Source organism: Ctenopharyngodon idella, chromosome 7, assembly GCF_019924925.1.
Source record: "Ctenopharyngodon idella isolate HZGC_01 chromosome 7, HZGC01, whole genome shotgun sequence".
NCBI classification, from domain to species: Eukaryota; Metazoa; Chordata; class Actinopteri; order Cypriniformes; family Xenocyprididae; genus Ctenopharyngodon; species Ctenopharyngodon idella.
In genome coordinates this window covers 2,105,696-2,117,508 of record NC_067226.1, presented here as the reverse complement: position 1 = coordinate 2,117,508, position 11,813 = coordinate 2,105,696, and the positions used below count along the sequence as shown (strand labels likewise).

At 36.5% G+C, this 11,813-nt stretch overlaps 2 protein-coding genes and 1 long non-coding RNA gene across 3 annotated transcripts; 2 read left to right on the top strand and 1 right to left on the bottom strand.

Annotated features, from left to right (window-relative positions):
• Positions 1–1,709: 1,709 nt before the first annotated feature.
• On the bottom strand, positions 1,710–5,445 carry LOC127516251 (uncharacterized). Its single transcript, XR_007930956.1, has 2 exons — positions 4,974–5,445; positions 1,710–2,339 (listed from the first exon to the last, which is right to left on the bottom strand). It is a non-coding gene; the product is annotated as an uncharacterized LOC127516251 (long non-coding RNA).
• Positions 2,195–6,068, top strand: LOC127516248 (prostaglandin reductase 1-like). Its single transcript, XM_051900687.1, has 6 exons — positions 2,195–2,343; positions 2,560–2,620; positions 2,705–2,978; positions 3,142–3,247; positions 5,427–5,545; positions 5,738–6,068. The coding sequence occupies exons 2-6, from the start codon at positions 2,574–2,576 to the stop codon at positions 5,846–5,848; spliced, it is 657 nt and encodes a 218-aa protein (XP_051756647.1). The 5' UTR covers positions 2,195–2,343; positions 2,560–2,573; the 3' UTR covers positions 5,849–6,068.
• A 1,081-nt stretch (positions 6,069–7,149) lies between these two features.
• On the top strand, positions 7,150–11,771 carry txn (thioredoxin). Its single transcript, XM_051900689.1, has 5 exons — positions 7,150–7,372; positions 9,590–9,694; positions 10,245–10,310; positions 11,199–11,264; positions 11,387–11,771. The coding sequence occupies exons 1-5, from the start codon at positions 7,349–7,351 to the stop codon at positions 11,447–11,449; spliced, it is 324 nt and encodes a 107-aa protein (XP_051756649.1). The 5' UTR covers positions 7,150–7,348; the 3' UTR covers positions 11,450–11,771.
• The last annotated feature ends 42 nt before the right edge of the window (positions 11,772–11,813 follow it).

Sequence of the window (11,813 nt, the reverse complement as noted above, 5' to 3'; positions counted from 1 at the left end):
TCATTAAGGTACTGAGTGAGTAAGATTTTTTTTGATTTTTTTTTATGACTTTTATGCAATTCGATAAGCAAGGTTATATGGTTTCTTTGCAATAAAAGTAATATTTTCAACTAACCATTATCTTTAGAATCTGATTAGGCTTCCCTTTAACTGTTTTTAAGAGTCTTAAGTTTCCAACAACAATATGAGAATAAGAGACTGATGCTACAAACTTTTTAGAAGTTTCTAAAAAGACAAGTTCTCTAAGAAAGTTATTTTGATATAAACGCAGAGGATTTACATGAGCTTTAAAAATTGAAGTTAAAAATAATTACGTATTTTTACTACCTGCACTGAGGGTTGGGCGGTGACGTACAATGACACAACACAAATGTATGTCTCCTTTAATACCTTAGTGAACACTGACATCTTGTGGCTCTTTATGAAATCAATCGTAGTTCATGGTAAATGTTCATGAAGGAGAGTCGAGAGCGTCTCCTGGGAAAGGGAAGATTCATGTATTTCATCCATGACAAAATTTTAGTAGCTTTTGTGTTGCATGTATGTTGATTAAGAATGCATTTTTAAATACATTTTAGAATGACAGACTTCATTTTAATGGTAAATATGGAATAACAACATTGATTTGATTCAGGCTTCTTGGACAACTCCTCTTGGTATATGCGGTGTCATGGTTATGAGGTAATTTCAAAGTCATGCTGACTGTGCATTCAAAAAATGTATTCTGATATTTCTGATAACAAATCAGAAAATGAAACCAGTTTTCTTCCACAAACCTAACAATATTGAAGTTTACCACACACCCGGTAATATTCATACTGTTTGAATGTCTGTTGAATGAAATTTACTACAATAAATTTGAGAATAAATCTGCATTAGGCCCCCTGGAATTGAGGCCCGTCAGCCCTACACGTTGAGGTCATCTTTCCTATATCTAAAACACCTGATTACATCCAAAATGTGCAGTTCTGGGGTGATACCTTATCTCCTGGAATATTGTTTACAATGTTAAGGCCAAAAAATTGCATTATTAATATTTAATGCAGATAAAACTACTTAAATATTGAAAGCCCATGGCAGACGATATTTGGTGTACTTGGAGTCAGGTGAGACATACAGTACCTCACCCATTAATAACAGCATAAAGGTTACAAGAATTTGCAACGTCATGTCAATTTATTTATGTCAATAAAGACGTTTTATGTAAGAGTGCTCATTGTCATCACTCCAATAAAAGCAGGTGCTGTTCTCTCTCAGAACAGCTTCCAGTTTGAAAACTGCCTGTGCAGCTTTTGATATACAATCATGGCTAAAGCAAAGATGTGGATCTTCAAAAAACACTTTGAGGGCTTTCCTAAGGAAAGTAACTTTGAACTGAGAGAAGAAGTTCTGCCAGAGCTTCAAGATGGAGGTACAGACAATTCATATATTTGTCTTTTTGCTACCTGTGCTATGCCTCACTGATTTTTCATGATCGCTTTTGCTTCAGACGTGCTTGTTGAGGCGATTTATTTCAGTGTTGATCCATATATGAGGTAAATGTGCTCTATAGTCTTTCTTATTAAAACATATCTGTATTGCTATACTATGTGTGTCTAGAATAGCACATATTTTTTCTCCTGTTGTTTCTGTATATCTCTGAGTAAAATGTGGCTAAAAGAGGAGGATGTACAGTATGGAACTCAGCTGGCAAAGTAAGGAAACAAATATTATAAAGCATTGTTACATTTTATTTACACTTTTTTATTAGTGATATACAATAGATTTATTCCAGCTATACAGAATGTTTACAGAAAATAAAGCATGTTAATTGGTGAAAAGGGAAAGAAAGCTTATTAATTGTAAAATGTTGAATAATATATTGTAATATTCTTCAGAAAATGTCTAGGCATCTGGATCTGTTGCTCAAGCTGTTCAGCCACTCATCAATGTGGTTTAAGTTGCATCAACTGATGAAGACACCTCCACTTAGATGAGTGGGAAAAACATCTTGAGCAACAAAGAAACTCATAGTTTACATAGAAAATTTGAGCCTTTAGTCTATATTGCATTAGTAAGTTAAACCGTAAAGCGTTCAAGTGAGGAAACAGGTCTGTTCATGAACAAAAACAACAATTCATATCATCAAATAAATATCTTAACTCTTGTTTGATTGGCAGGGTACTGAAGAGCAAGGACCCAGCATTTCCTGAGGGATGTTACGTGGTTGCTGATTGTGGGTGGAGGACACACACTGTAACCAAAGCGAAGGGTCCAGCCAGGGCCCATCTTGACCCGGATAGTATCTGAATGGCCCAGTGACGTCCCAATGTCCCTGGCCCTTGGTTCCTTAGGGATGCCTGGGTAATGTAATCACAACTTAAATGAAGGCAGTGACACATAGACTGAAAGAAAACAGGGTTTCATGATCATGCTGTCTTTTATAATTCTTTGATTCTCAATAGCAGTAAGCACACCAACACAAAACCAACACTTCATTCAAAATCATTAGGCAGTTCTTTTGTTCTTTTAATTAAAATACCAGTTATTTGTCTAAATCCCATCCCTTTTGTCTTCTAGTTTAACAGCTCTGTATGGCCTGGAAGAGGTGTGTAAGATACAGCCTGGCGAGACGGTTCTGGTGAGTGCAGCAGCAGGTGCTGTAGGTGCAATGGTGGGTCAAATCTGCATGATATGAATGATAATAAATAACTGTGCGCCACAGGCTGACTGCACTCTACGGTTTGGAGGAGGTCTGTGCCATCAAATCAGGAGAAACCTTACTGGTGAATGCAGCCGCAGGGGCGGTGGGCTCTGTAGCCGGTCAAATTGCCAAACTTAAAGGCTGCAAGGTGGTGGGATCAGCAGGAGGTGATGACAAGGTGGCATACCTGAAGGAGCTGGGCTTTGACCAGGCCTTCAACTACAAGACTGTCCCCTCACTGGAGGAAGCACTGAAGAAAGCTTCACCTGAAGGATACGACTGCTACTTTGAGAATGTAATTATCATTATATGTGTATTTTTTTCAATCTGCTACAAATATTCTTATGATTTTTATAAGCTCTCAGATAAAATATTTATAAGCTCTCAGATAAAATATCACAATTGGTCACATTTCAAATGAAGGAAATGTGTGTGTGTGTGTGTGTAATGTTCTCCAGGTGGGAGGGCCCTTCTTTACAGCAGCACTGAAAAACATGAAGCCATGTGGTCGTATCGCTGTCTGTGGTGCAATAGCCACATACAATGACACAGCACCTCAGATGTGTATGTCTTAATTTTTTTAATGTTTATTTATTTTTTTTTTTACGAGCAACTAAAGGGACATGGAGATGCCAAAAAAAAAAAAAAAAAGAGAGACCAGAGGAAAAAATATATTTAAAAGCTTTTCGTTTACCTGAAAAACTTGCTTGAGGGAAAACACAAATGTTTTGCGAGAAAACGCAAAAGCATTAAAAAAAATCATTTTCCAACCATCTCATTTTTTTACATCACCGTGTGCCTTTAAAGCAACACTATGTAGTTTTTCGACCTTAAAGCCATGGTTAGCGATCTCTGGAAGACATGCCGTTAGTTCCTGAATATCCTGTTCTTCTTTAGAGTAAATTGTGGACTAAAGGTGTACAGAGCGCCCTCCGGCTGCAAGTATGAATTGAAAACACAGTATCCAGCGCTCACAGTGATGACAATAAATATTGAATAAATATTACTCCTCTGTATAGAAAATTGACATAAACATATGAGAATCCATCAATATTTCCCCAAATGTGCATGCTTTTAAACTAAAAGACTACATGAAATGCCATAGAGGTAACATGAATGTTCAGACGCTTTGCATCACAGAAATACATTATATTTTAAAGTATATAATAGAATACCATTATTTTAAATTGTAATAATATTTCACAGTATTGCTGTTTTTTCTGTATGTTTGATATACACCATGATGAGCTTGAGAAATGATCACAGAGGGTTTTTTCACAGCCTACCTGACTGAAAGGCCTCATTATTATGCAGCTCATTAGAGGTTCTTTATGCAATTCTTTTGTCTTCTCAGGTGTGAATTACCTCATTGTTCATGATGATTCACGCCTCCACGCATACTGTGTTTCTTGACAAAAAGTGTCTTACAAAAACTAAATCAATATATTGTTTTATATGAACGAGTATGCAGGATAATTTTTACATCATTTTGAAGCAAAAACTCTAGTCCACAACCTCCAATACCCAGAAGTCTTGTGAACACAGATTTAATATATTTTTTTTGGCTTTATTTCAGTGACTTAAGTTTTTTGTTTTTTCAATAACCACGCATAAACGTTATTCCTTCAAAAACACAAACATGTACATACATGTTCCTCACATATTATGGTAGTCTAGTTTGTGCTGAATACAGTGTAATGACACTTTTTCCATTAATATGTTTATGAACAACTGAAAAAAGCACAAATGTCAGGGTATGTCAAAACTTCTCCAGGGCCCCGAAAATCCTCAGACCCCAGAGGGTTAAAATAATGTCTCTAAAATTATTTCAGTGGTAAAACAACTCTTAACCGGACGAATTCTACTGCAGCTGCTACCTGAGCAGTCTCCTAGCGGCTACAACCACACTCTGCAAGTTTCGTGTTGGGGTCTATGGTTCGGGTCGGTACATACAACCCCGCCCATCCCCTTGCCAGCAGAAGAGTGCGACCTGCTTTATGGCATATGTCACATATTTTACTCGTAGCTTGGGTGGAGTTAGCCACAGCTAACTATAAGATGAAACGATCTAATATGCAAGTCTCAAAACCATGTGGACAACATTTTATTCTGTTATACAAATTACACCCTTTGCAAACAATGCTACATACGAACTATGCGAGCAAAAAAAAAAAAACTAGGCTAACATACTACCATTCTTTTTGTCATTGTACTTTTCAGTTCTGAAGTAACAATAAATAAAACTATGTAATGATATTTGTAGAATATAGTGTAACACAGGCTACTTTACCTGGTCGGTGGAGATGGTTTCCAAAAGAGGTTTCCTGTTCTGTCAGCTTAGTCAACAAATTCACGTGTTTTGCACTGCCCAAGGGGAAGCTTTTACAGCGACAGTATTTACTACGCTGGCAACAAACAATTGCGCTTATCAACCACATGGGGGAACCGTGAGCAAATGTTCCATGGTGTTACTTTAAGGACTCCTTACATTTCATACTTTAACAGCCCTGACACATTTATGAATCTACGGCAGTTCAGTTCTTTGCATGTATTCTGATTATGTAGCCTATGTATTTTGACTGTAGTGTGCAATGTCACATTTTAATATTAGAATAAACAATTTAGAGAAAAAGAAAACAATGCTTTTAAATGGTTTCACATTACAACCACCAGAGGACAGTAGAGAATATGAAAAATGCAAGCTATACAGTGCAACATTAGAATATGAATTTCTTTCTCATAGGTCCTTATCCTCACCGTGAAATAATAACACGACAACTGATGGTAGAAGGCTTTATGGTGAGAAGATGGAGACACAAAGATGAAGAATCTGTCAAGAGAATGCTTAAATGGATGAAAGAGGTAAACTGCTTTAGGAATTAAGCTTCCTGCTTTAAAACAATGAAATAGAATGAAGTATTTGATCATTACACTTATAGCTCATGACCAGAAGTTCATTGAATAATTGCCATTATGCAGCACATAACAGTCAGTACCAGCCTGTGAATGAGAAAGTGAATTGGTATGTAGACACATTCAACTGTTTCCCTGCAGGGCAAGCTGAAGACGAAAGAAGTGGTCACTGTTGGCTTTGAAAACATGCCGACTGCCTTCATGAAGATGCTGAAGGGCGATGGACTTGGGAAGGCTATTGTTAAAGTCTGAAGAAATGCACATGATGTATTTTTTTTAAAACAAAAAAATGAATAATTAGCCTATATACACATAAAATACAGTGTTCTGTGTCTAAATGGTCCAGGGAACCAAATTAAACCCATTACTTGTCTACTAAGTGCTTTTTGTAGTAGAAACTATGTTACAACAAGTGTCATTATATTAACTGTCTGCAATATGTTTACAAATAAAGCCATGTAAAGCCTCAGAATTTATGGTTATAATGGCATATATTCTTACAAATACCCTGTCTGATTAATAATGTTCATTATTACTGGGGGAAATGGCACAAGATTCAAAACATGTCAACTGCTAGGTCATGGCTCCTACATACAGATAGTTTGGTTATGGTTCAGTTAGTTATGATTAAACTGTGTAACCAGACAAGATTGACATGTTTAAGTTGTTGAGGCTCAACCCGGAACTGCATGTTGACTTGTTTCTGAAACATTTAATGATATTGGTGTCTCAGTGCACAAAACCACATAAAACAGGTTTGCTCATTATTAGATCCAAAAGTGTCCTGCATTGGACTGATGGTTCTGGCGCAAAATAACGTACATTAAATGCTATATTTCCACAGAAAAGTAAAGTACTTTTAACATTGAGTAAAAAATAATAAAAAGCAGATTACATTTACAGCCGCTAGAGGACATATGGTTAAACATCAACAGGACATGAATTCAAGGAATATCTTAACGACTGGATCTAAATTAAATACGGTTACTCATTACAGATGTGTGCTTTCAAGATAATGCACATGTTGTCTCAAGGCTCAGCTTATTTAGTAATGAATAGTCCACAGAAGCAGAAGTCACAGTGGTTATGTTAAATTAAATGTAGGAGGTGTGACAAAAAAAAAAAAAAAAACATTCCAAAGAACTTATTACTAATAGCCTACTCCCATGACGAATCTCATGACCTGTTTTTATTATCTTGCCCATTTGCTTATGAAGATTAAATAGTTTTCGTTTTGAGAACATGCCAGCTGTCTTCATATGATGATTTCTTCTGTAATAGGATAGTTTGTGAAAGGTAAGCTATTGAATGTTCAGGTTTTGTACAGTTTAGCAGTCCACCACTACTCTCGGTGACGTCACAGCACGTACAGTAAACCGGGAATCTGTCAAGTCATTCTGACTTGCTCATAACAAAACCGGGAACAGTGATTGTTTTTTTCAAGATAAATAAATAGATTTATTCGTTACAAAGGTGATGTAAACAAACTGATGTCACAAACTGCGAAACCTACACAAATATCGCATTTTCTGAACTATTTTTAACTGATTATATATACTTGTAGTGTGTAGCGGTAGGCGGGGATATAAGGACTTCAGAGTTCCATGATTGGATCGTTGTCTTCATTGAAGGTGGGGTTCCGTGACAGTGTTTATATGTGGCGCTAATGACGCGTGCTGCCACTCTGGCTGTCAATGAAGCAGGAGCTTTCAGAAGACTTACACAGTAGTCCATTAGAAGACAGACAACAAAATGGTTATCATAATTGAGGATAAGGTAGGAATATAATACTAGTACTTTAGCTGCTTCCTTAACTTTGGCTGTAATTCTTTATAGGTAATGTTTGACTTCATCTGTCTATAAACAAAAAATTCGAATAAGTTATCATTAACTTATTTTAAGTTTTAAAGTATTTAGCTATAAAAACCAGACGAGCGCATGTTTTTTTTTTTTTTTTTGCGAAACTGTGCTTGCTAAACTGATGTGGGTGGTAACGTTACACACAAGAACATCTTTTGTTTTCTACAGAACCACAAAGCAGAGCGCAATAATGGAAAGTAAGGGAATGAAAAGTGCATTTGTTTTCAGTTACTTTTTAAACAAGACATAAAACTTATTATTTGATAAGTGTTTGTCAGTGAGAAAGTGCTGGCGTGTGTAAACACTTGGACAGTTGTCATGGGCGATCTGACTCATTTCAGCAAATCGGTTCTTTCGAAGAGTTCATTTCAAAGACCGATTCAGCAGTTCTTTATGTCATCACGTAATTACATCTGTGGTGTACCAGTCTCTTATATTTCGATGCTTCGGAAAGATCGCATTTGCGAGTTCGAACCTCTATGATTCGAACGCACAACGCCACCACAAATTCGCAAAAATACCAGTGGGAAGCTCGGGATTTTCTTTGAGCCAGGATTTGTACGAGTTGGGGGCGTGTCAGTAAGAAACGTGTCGAAATACCACAATACTTATATAGGTAGCAGTGACATTGTCAGGCTTTTTTATTCCTACAGCAAAACAAGCTAATTGCATGCACAAAATATGATTGCAATTAATTAAAAACATAAAAAAGCAAAACACACCTATTTTGCACACTTCATTTTCTTGAAGTTAAAAAACCTTGCTGTACGTTTGTGTAGTTAATTAAGAGAAGGTACACCGCCATCTTGTTCCGACGAAAGTGACAACACGACTTCCCAATTCGTAAATACGAACTTCCCAGGAGGACTTGAACGTGGCACATAGCCTACATGCTCTAAAATGTTCGATTAGATTTTATTAATAGGGGCGTCTGTTTTCTATAATTTCTTTAGTTTATTTCAGCCATGCTTCACTCGGATCGTTTCGGACAGATTCGTGAACGAATCATCTAGACCGGTTTGAAAAATCCAAAGATTCGTTCACGAATCCGACATCGGTAGTAGGCTACTCACACAAGCTTCTTACTCCGAGTGTGACATGCGAAATCAGAAGCTCAAACATTAATCTGGATGCAGTGCAAACATGATTTTCTTTAAATTGCTCTATGATGCAGCTTACAAAGTCATGAATAAATTTAAATATATGTAATGCACATGAAATTATCTTTTTGCATCATCAAAATGTTAAATTAAAAATTAAATATTAATTTTACCATAAAGTGGTAATTGCTTGTTTTGCTTAAAGGGCATATTGCAGGTTATTTTTTTATTTTTTTCGAGATGAATATATAACATTTGTACGAAAAATACCATATGTAAAGGTACTGCAGGATTTAAAAATGATTTGCAGGACATGAAGGCACAAATTTAGAAGATAAAGTGACCATTTCTTTAAAAAACGCTTTTTTTCAACGTCGCGTCATTTTACGTCACGAGAGGGAGTCCTTTGGAGTAGTAGGTTGGTATTCAGTTGGAGCGGTCGTGAATCAGTGTTTTCGGTAGTTTTTGTATTTCAATTTATCATCGTCATGGTAAATTGTGTTTGTGGAAGTTGCTGTCAGGACATCGAGTCCACAGGTTTACTAACAAGATTTTTTATTTATTTTTTTTAAATTGACCGCACTCCCTCCTGTTACGTCACTTCCGGTTTGACATTTTTCAGATGAGGAAGTAAAAATTTTTCACAAAATCGACTCCAGAAGCCTAAGTAGCGTATTTATAGGTATATTTAAAAGAAAATCTAGTTCCTACATTATTTTTCTATACATTGACTTACTGAAGCGCTAACCTGCAATATGTCCTTTAAGTGTAATTTCACTGAAAAGGTTATGAGCTGGTTTTCTCAGTGTCGCAAATAGAAACCAAAAGCAGTTTCACCCCTTTCTGAGCATGCTTCCTGTTTTCTAATAAGCCTAATTATGGTTATTTTGTAAATATGTGAAAAATATCAATCACCCTGCTTTATCCACAACATTATGACTCATCGTCCATTCCACTGAACCTCAACAGGAAGGAATGTGTCATGTTAGTTTGGAAATGAAATTAACTTTTACTTCCTCTCTCCCTGTTGCAGGCTGCCTTCGACAATGCTCTGAAAAACGCTGGGGACAAGTTAGTGGTGGTGGACTTCACAGCCACATGGTGTGGGCCCTGCCAGAACATCGCTCCATTCTTTAAAGTAAGCAAGCATTCATTCGCTGCTGAATATGTCACCACATCTGAGTTTCAGAGTGACATCTGGAGCTGTCACGATTCTAATGTTTATTCTATAGAGGCCTCCGGAAACACCGGGAGTGGCTCTGTTGTTGCGCTGTGTTGTCTGGGCAACCTTCCTTAAGAATTAAAGCATGAATCATTCAGAGAATGCAAATGAGAAGCAGTCCTGATAAAGGGATAAAAGACAAAAAGTGCCTTAAAAGTGCCGATTCGTTTTTTGAAGACAATACATAGCTTATTTTGAGATTTTGGTGTACTTGAGAACCAACCACAAGAAATAAAAACCAAACTTAGCCACATGAGTGAACTACATAAAAACATTAACCAGTCGTTTACTTTTACTTTAATTCATTCAATACACATGAATTTGTACCTGGTTTACGAAATGAAAGAAAGCTCATGCAAATTTCACAGATGAAACGGAAGGAACAACATTTTAAAGCTCAAAGGAAGTGCTTTGATTAAGAGCTTTGTGGTTTGCTTTTTACTACCGCCTCTTTTTTCCTCCACAGGGGCTGTCTGAAAAAGAAGAGAACAAAAATGTGGTGTTTCTAAAGGTTGATGTGGATGATGCACAGGTTAGTCACCTGCTCTCTTTTTTCTCTGATGAATACGCTCAAAAGTCTACAGACAATTGAGGGAAATGAGCAAAACACCCTTTTACATAGATTCACCATCTGGGTTTTACTGTGTTACTTTCATTTGAATACTGGCCTTGCTATCTCCCTCGAGTAGACAAGGATGTCTGGTGTAGTATAATGTATTTGGATACTCACATACAGCCTAACATTTTGTAAAGGACCCAAACACATTAGAAGAACCCAGCACACCCGTCAGCTGGTTGCTGTTCTCCAGATCGGCTTGCTGATAGTGCGTTATTTGATTCAGAGGATAGCGCTGAGAAAGGATATTGGCTGTCATTCAGTTTTATCAGAGGTAGATTGAGACGCTGCCAGAATGGGACAATTCTGATGGTTGCCCATGTTGTTATGGTTACAAACACTAGCTATTATTACAATGCTGTGTAGCAAAGCAGATTACAGGATGTGTGTGTGTGTGTTTGAGAGCTGAATTCTTTATACATGTTTGCGATTTGTTAAAATGTCATGCTTTTTGACTGACATTTAAATCGCAAGGTACAGATGGCAAATGCAAGCAGAGCGTTTGAAGATTCTGATAACAATCCACACATCCCACAGTCCTGTGGACCTTTTTGTGACTGAATTTACGATTGGTGGAAAATATCAATTAAGATGATTTGAATATGAAACAAAGCATTTTCCGAAGCATTTAAAGGAGTTTAAATTTTGACAGCCATCGTGTCATGGAGGTAATTTCAGCCCTAAAGATCTTTTACAAAAGTGGTCAGACTAGCAAAGCAAAATGAAAAGACGATGTTTATCATCAAACGGCAGACTGAAAAACCTATTCAGACCTGACCTCCACTCCCTCTTTCTCTATTCTAGGATGTGGCCACTTTCTGTGATATTAAATGTATGCCAACATTCCATTTCTACAAGAATGGAAAGAAGGTAAAACATCTTCCTATTTCAGTTTTCTTTCAGTTCTCTTATGAGGAACTGTTTTTATAAGCTGATTTTGACAGTTTAACCTTTTTGTTCCCACTAACTGAGATTCAACAATTGTTTTGCAGATTGATGAATTTTCTGGATCAAACCAATCTAAGCTGGAAGAGAAGATCAATATGCATAAATGAAGAAAAACAAGCAAGCATTCACAAAAACACACAAACCAAATGTTAGTAGCTAAATATACAGAATAGGTGTATTTGTATCTAAATACACAGAACAGGTTTACTGATCTTGATTTCAGATCTTGATCAAGTACAGAAACACCATTCTCATCCTCTAATTCTATGACAGCTACATTTATATTTCATTTTATTTTATATACAGAATCTGTGGTAATACTTTCCTCAAAGACTTTTTTTTTTTGTGAATTATTTTGGCCTTCTACAATGTCTCTAATGTATTTTATGTTGGCTTTGTATGAAATAAAAAAAAAAAATGAAAAGTTGACTTTTACAATGTTCTTGTGTTGTGCTGGGTGTATCAAATTAT

Bases quoted from the DNA above. Each gene is read 5' to 3' on its own strand.
- LOC127516248 (XM_051900687.1), top strand. From the start codon at position 2,574: ATGGCCTGGAAGAGGTGTGTAAGATACAGCCTGGCGAGACGGTTCTG. The intron at 2,979-3,141 runs GTAATTATCATT...AATGTTCTCCAG, and splicing joins ACGACTGCTACTTTGAGAAT to GTGGGAGGGCCCTTCTTTAC. The intron at 5,546-5,737 runs GTAAACTGCTTT...GTTTCCCTGCAG, and splicing joins TGCTTAAATGGATGAAAGAG to GGCAAGCTGAAGACGAAAGA.
- txn (XM_051900689.1), top strand. From the start codon at position 7,349: ATGGTTATCATAATTGAGGATAAG. The intron at 10,311-11,198 runs GTTAGTCACCTG...TCTCTATTCTAG, and splicing joins TTGATGTGGATGATGCACAG to GATGTGGCCACTTTCTGTGA. The intron at 11,265-11,386 runs GTAAAACATCTT...ATTGTTTTGCAG, and splicing joins TCTACAAGAATGGAAAGAAG to ATTGATGAATTTTCTGGATC.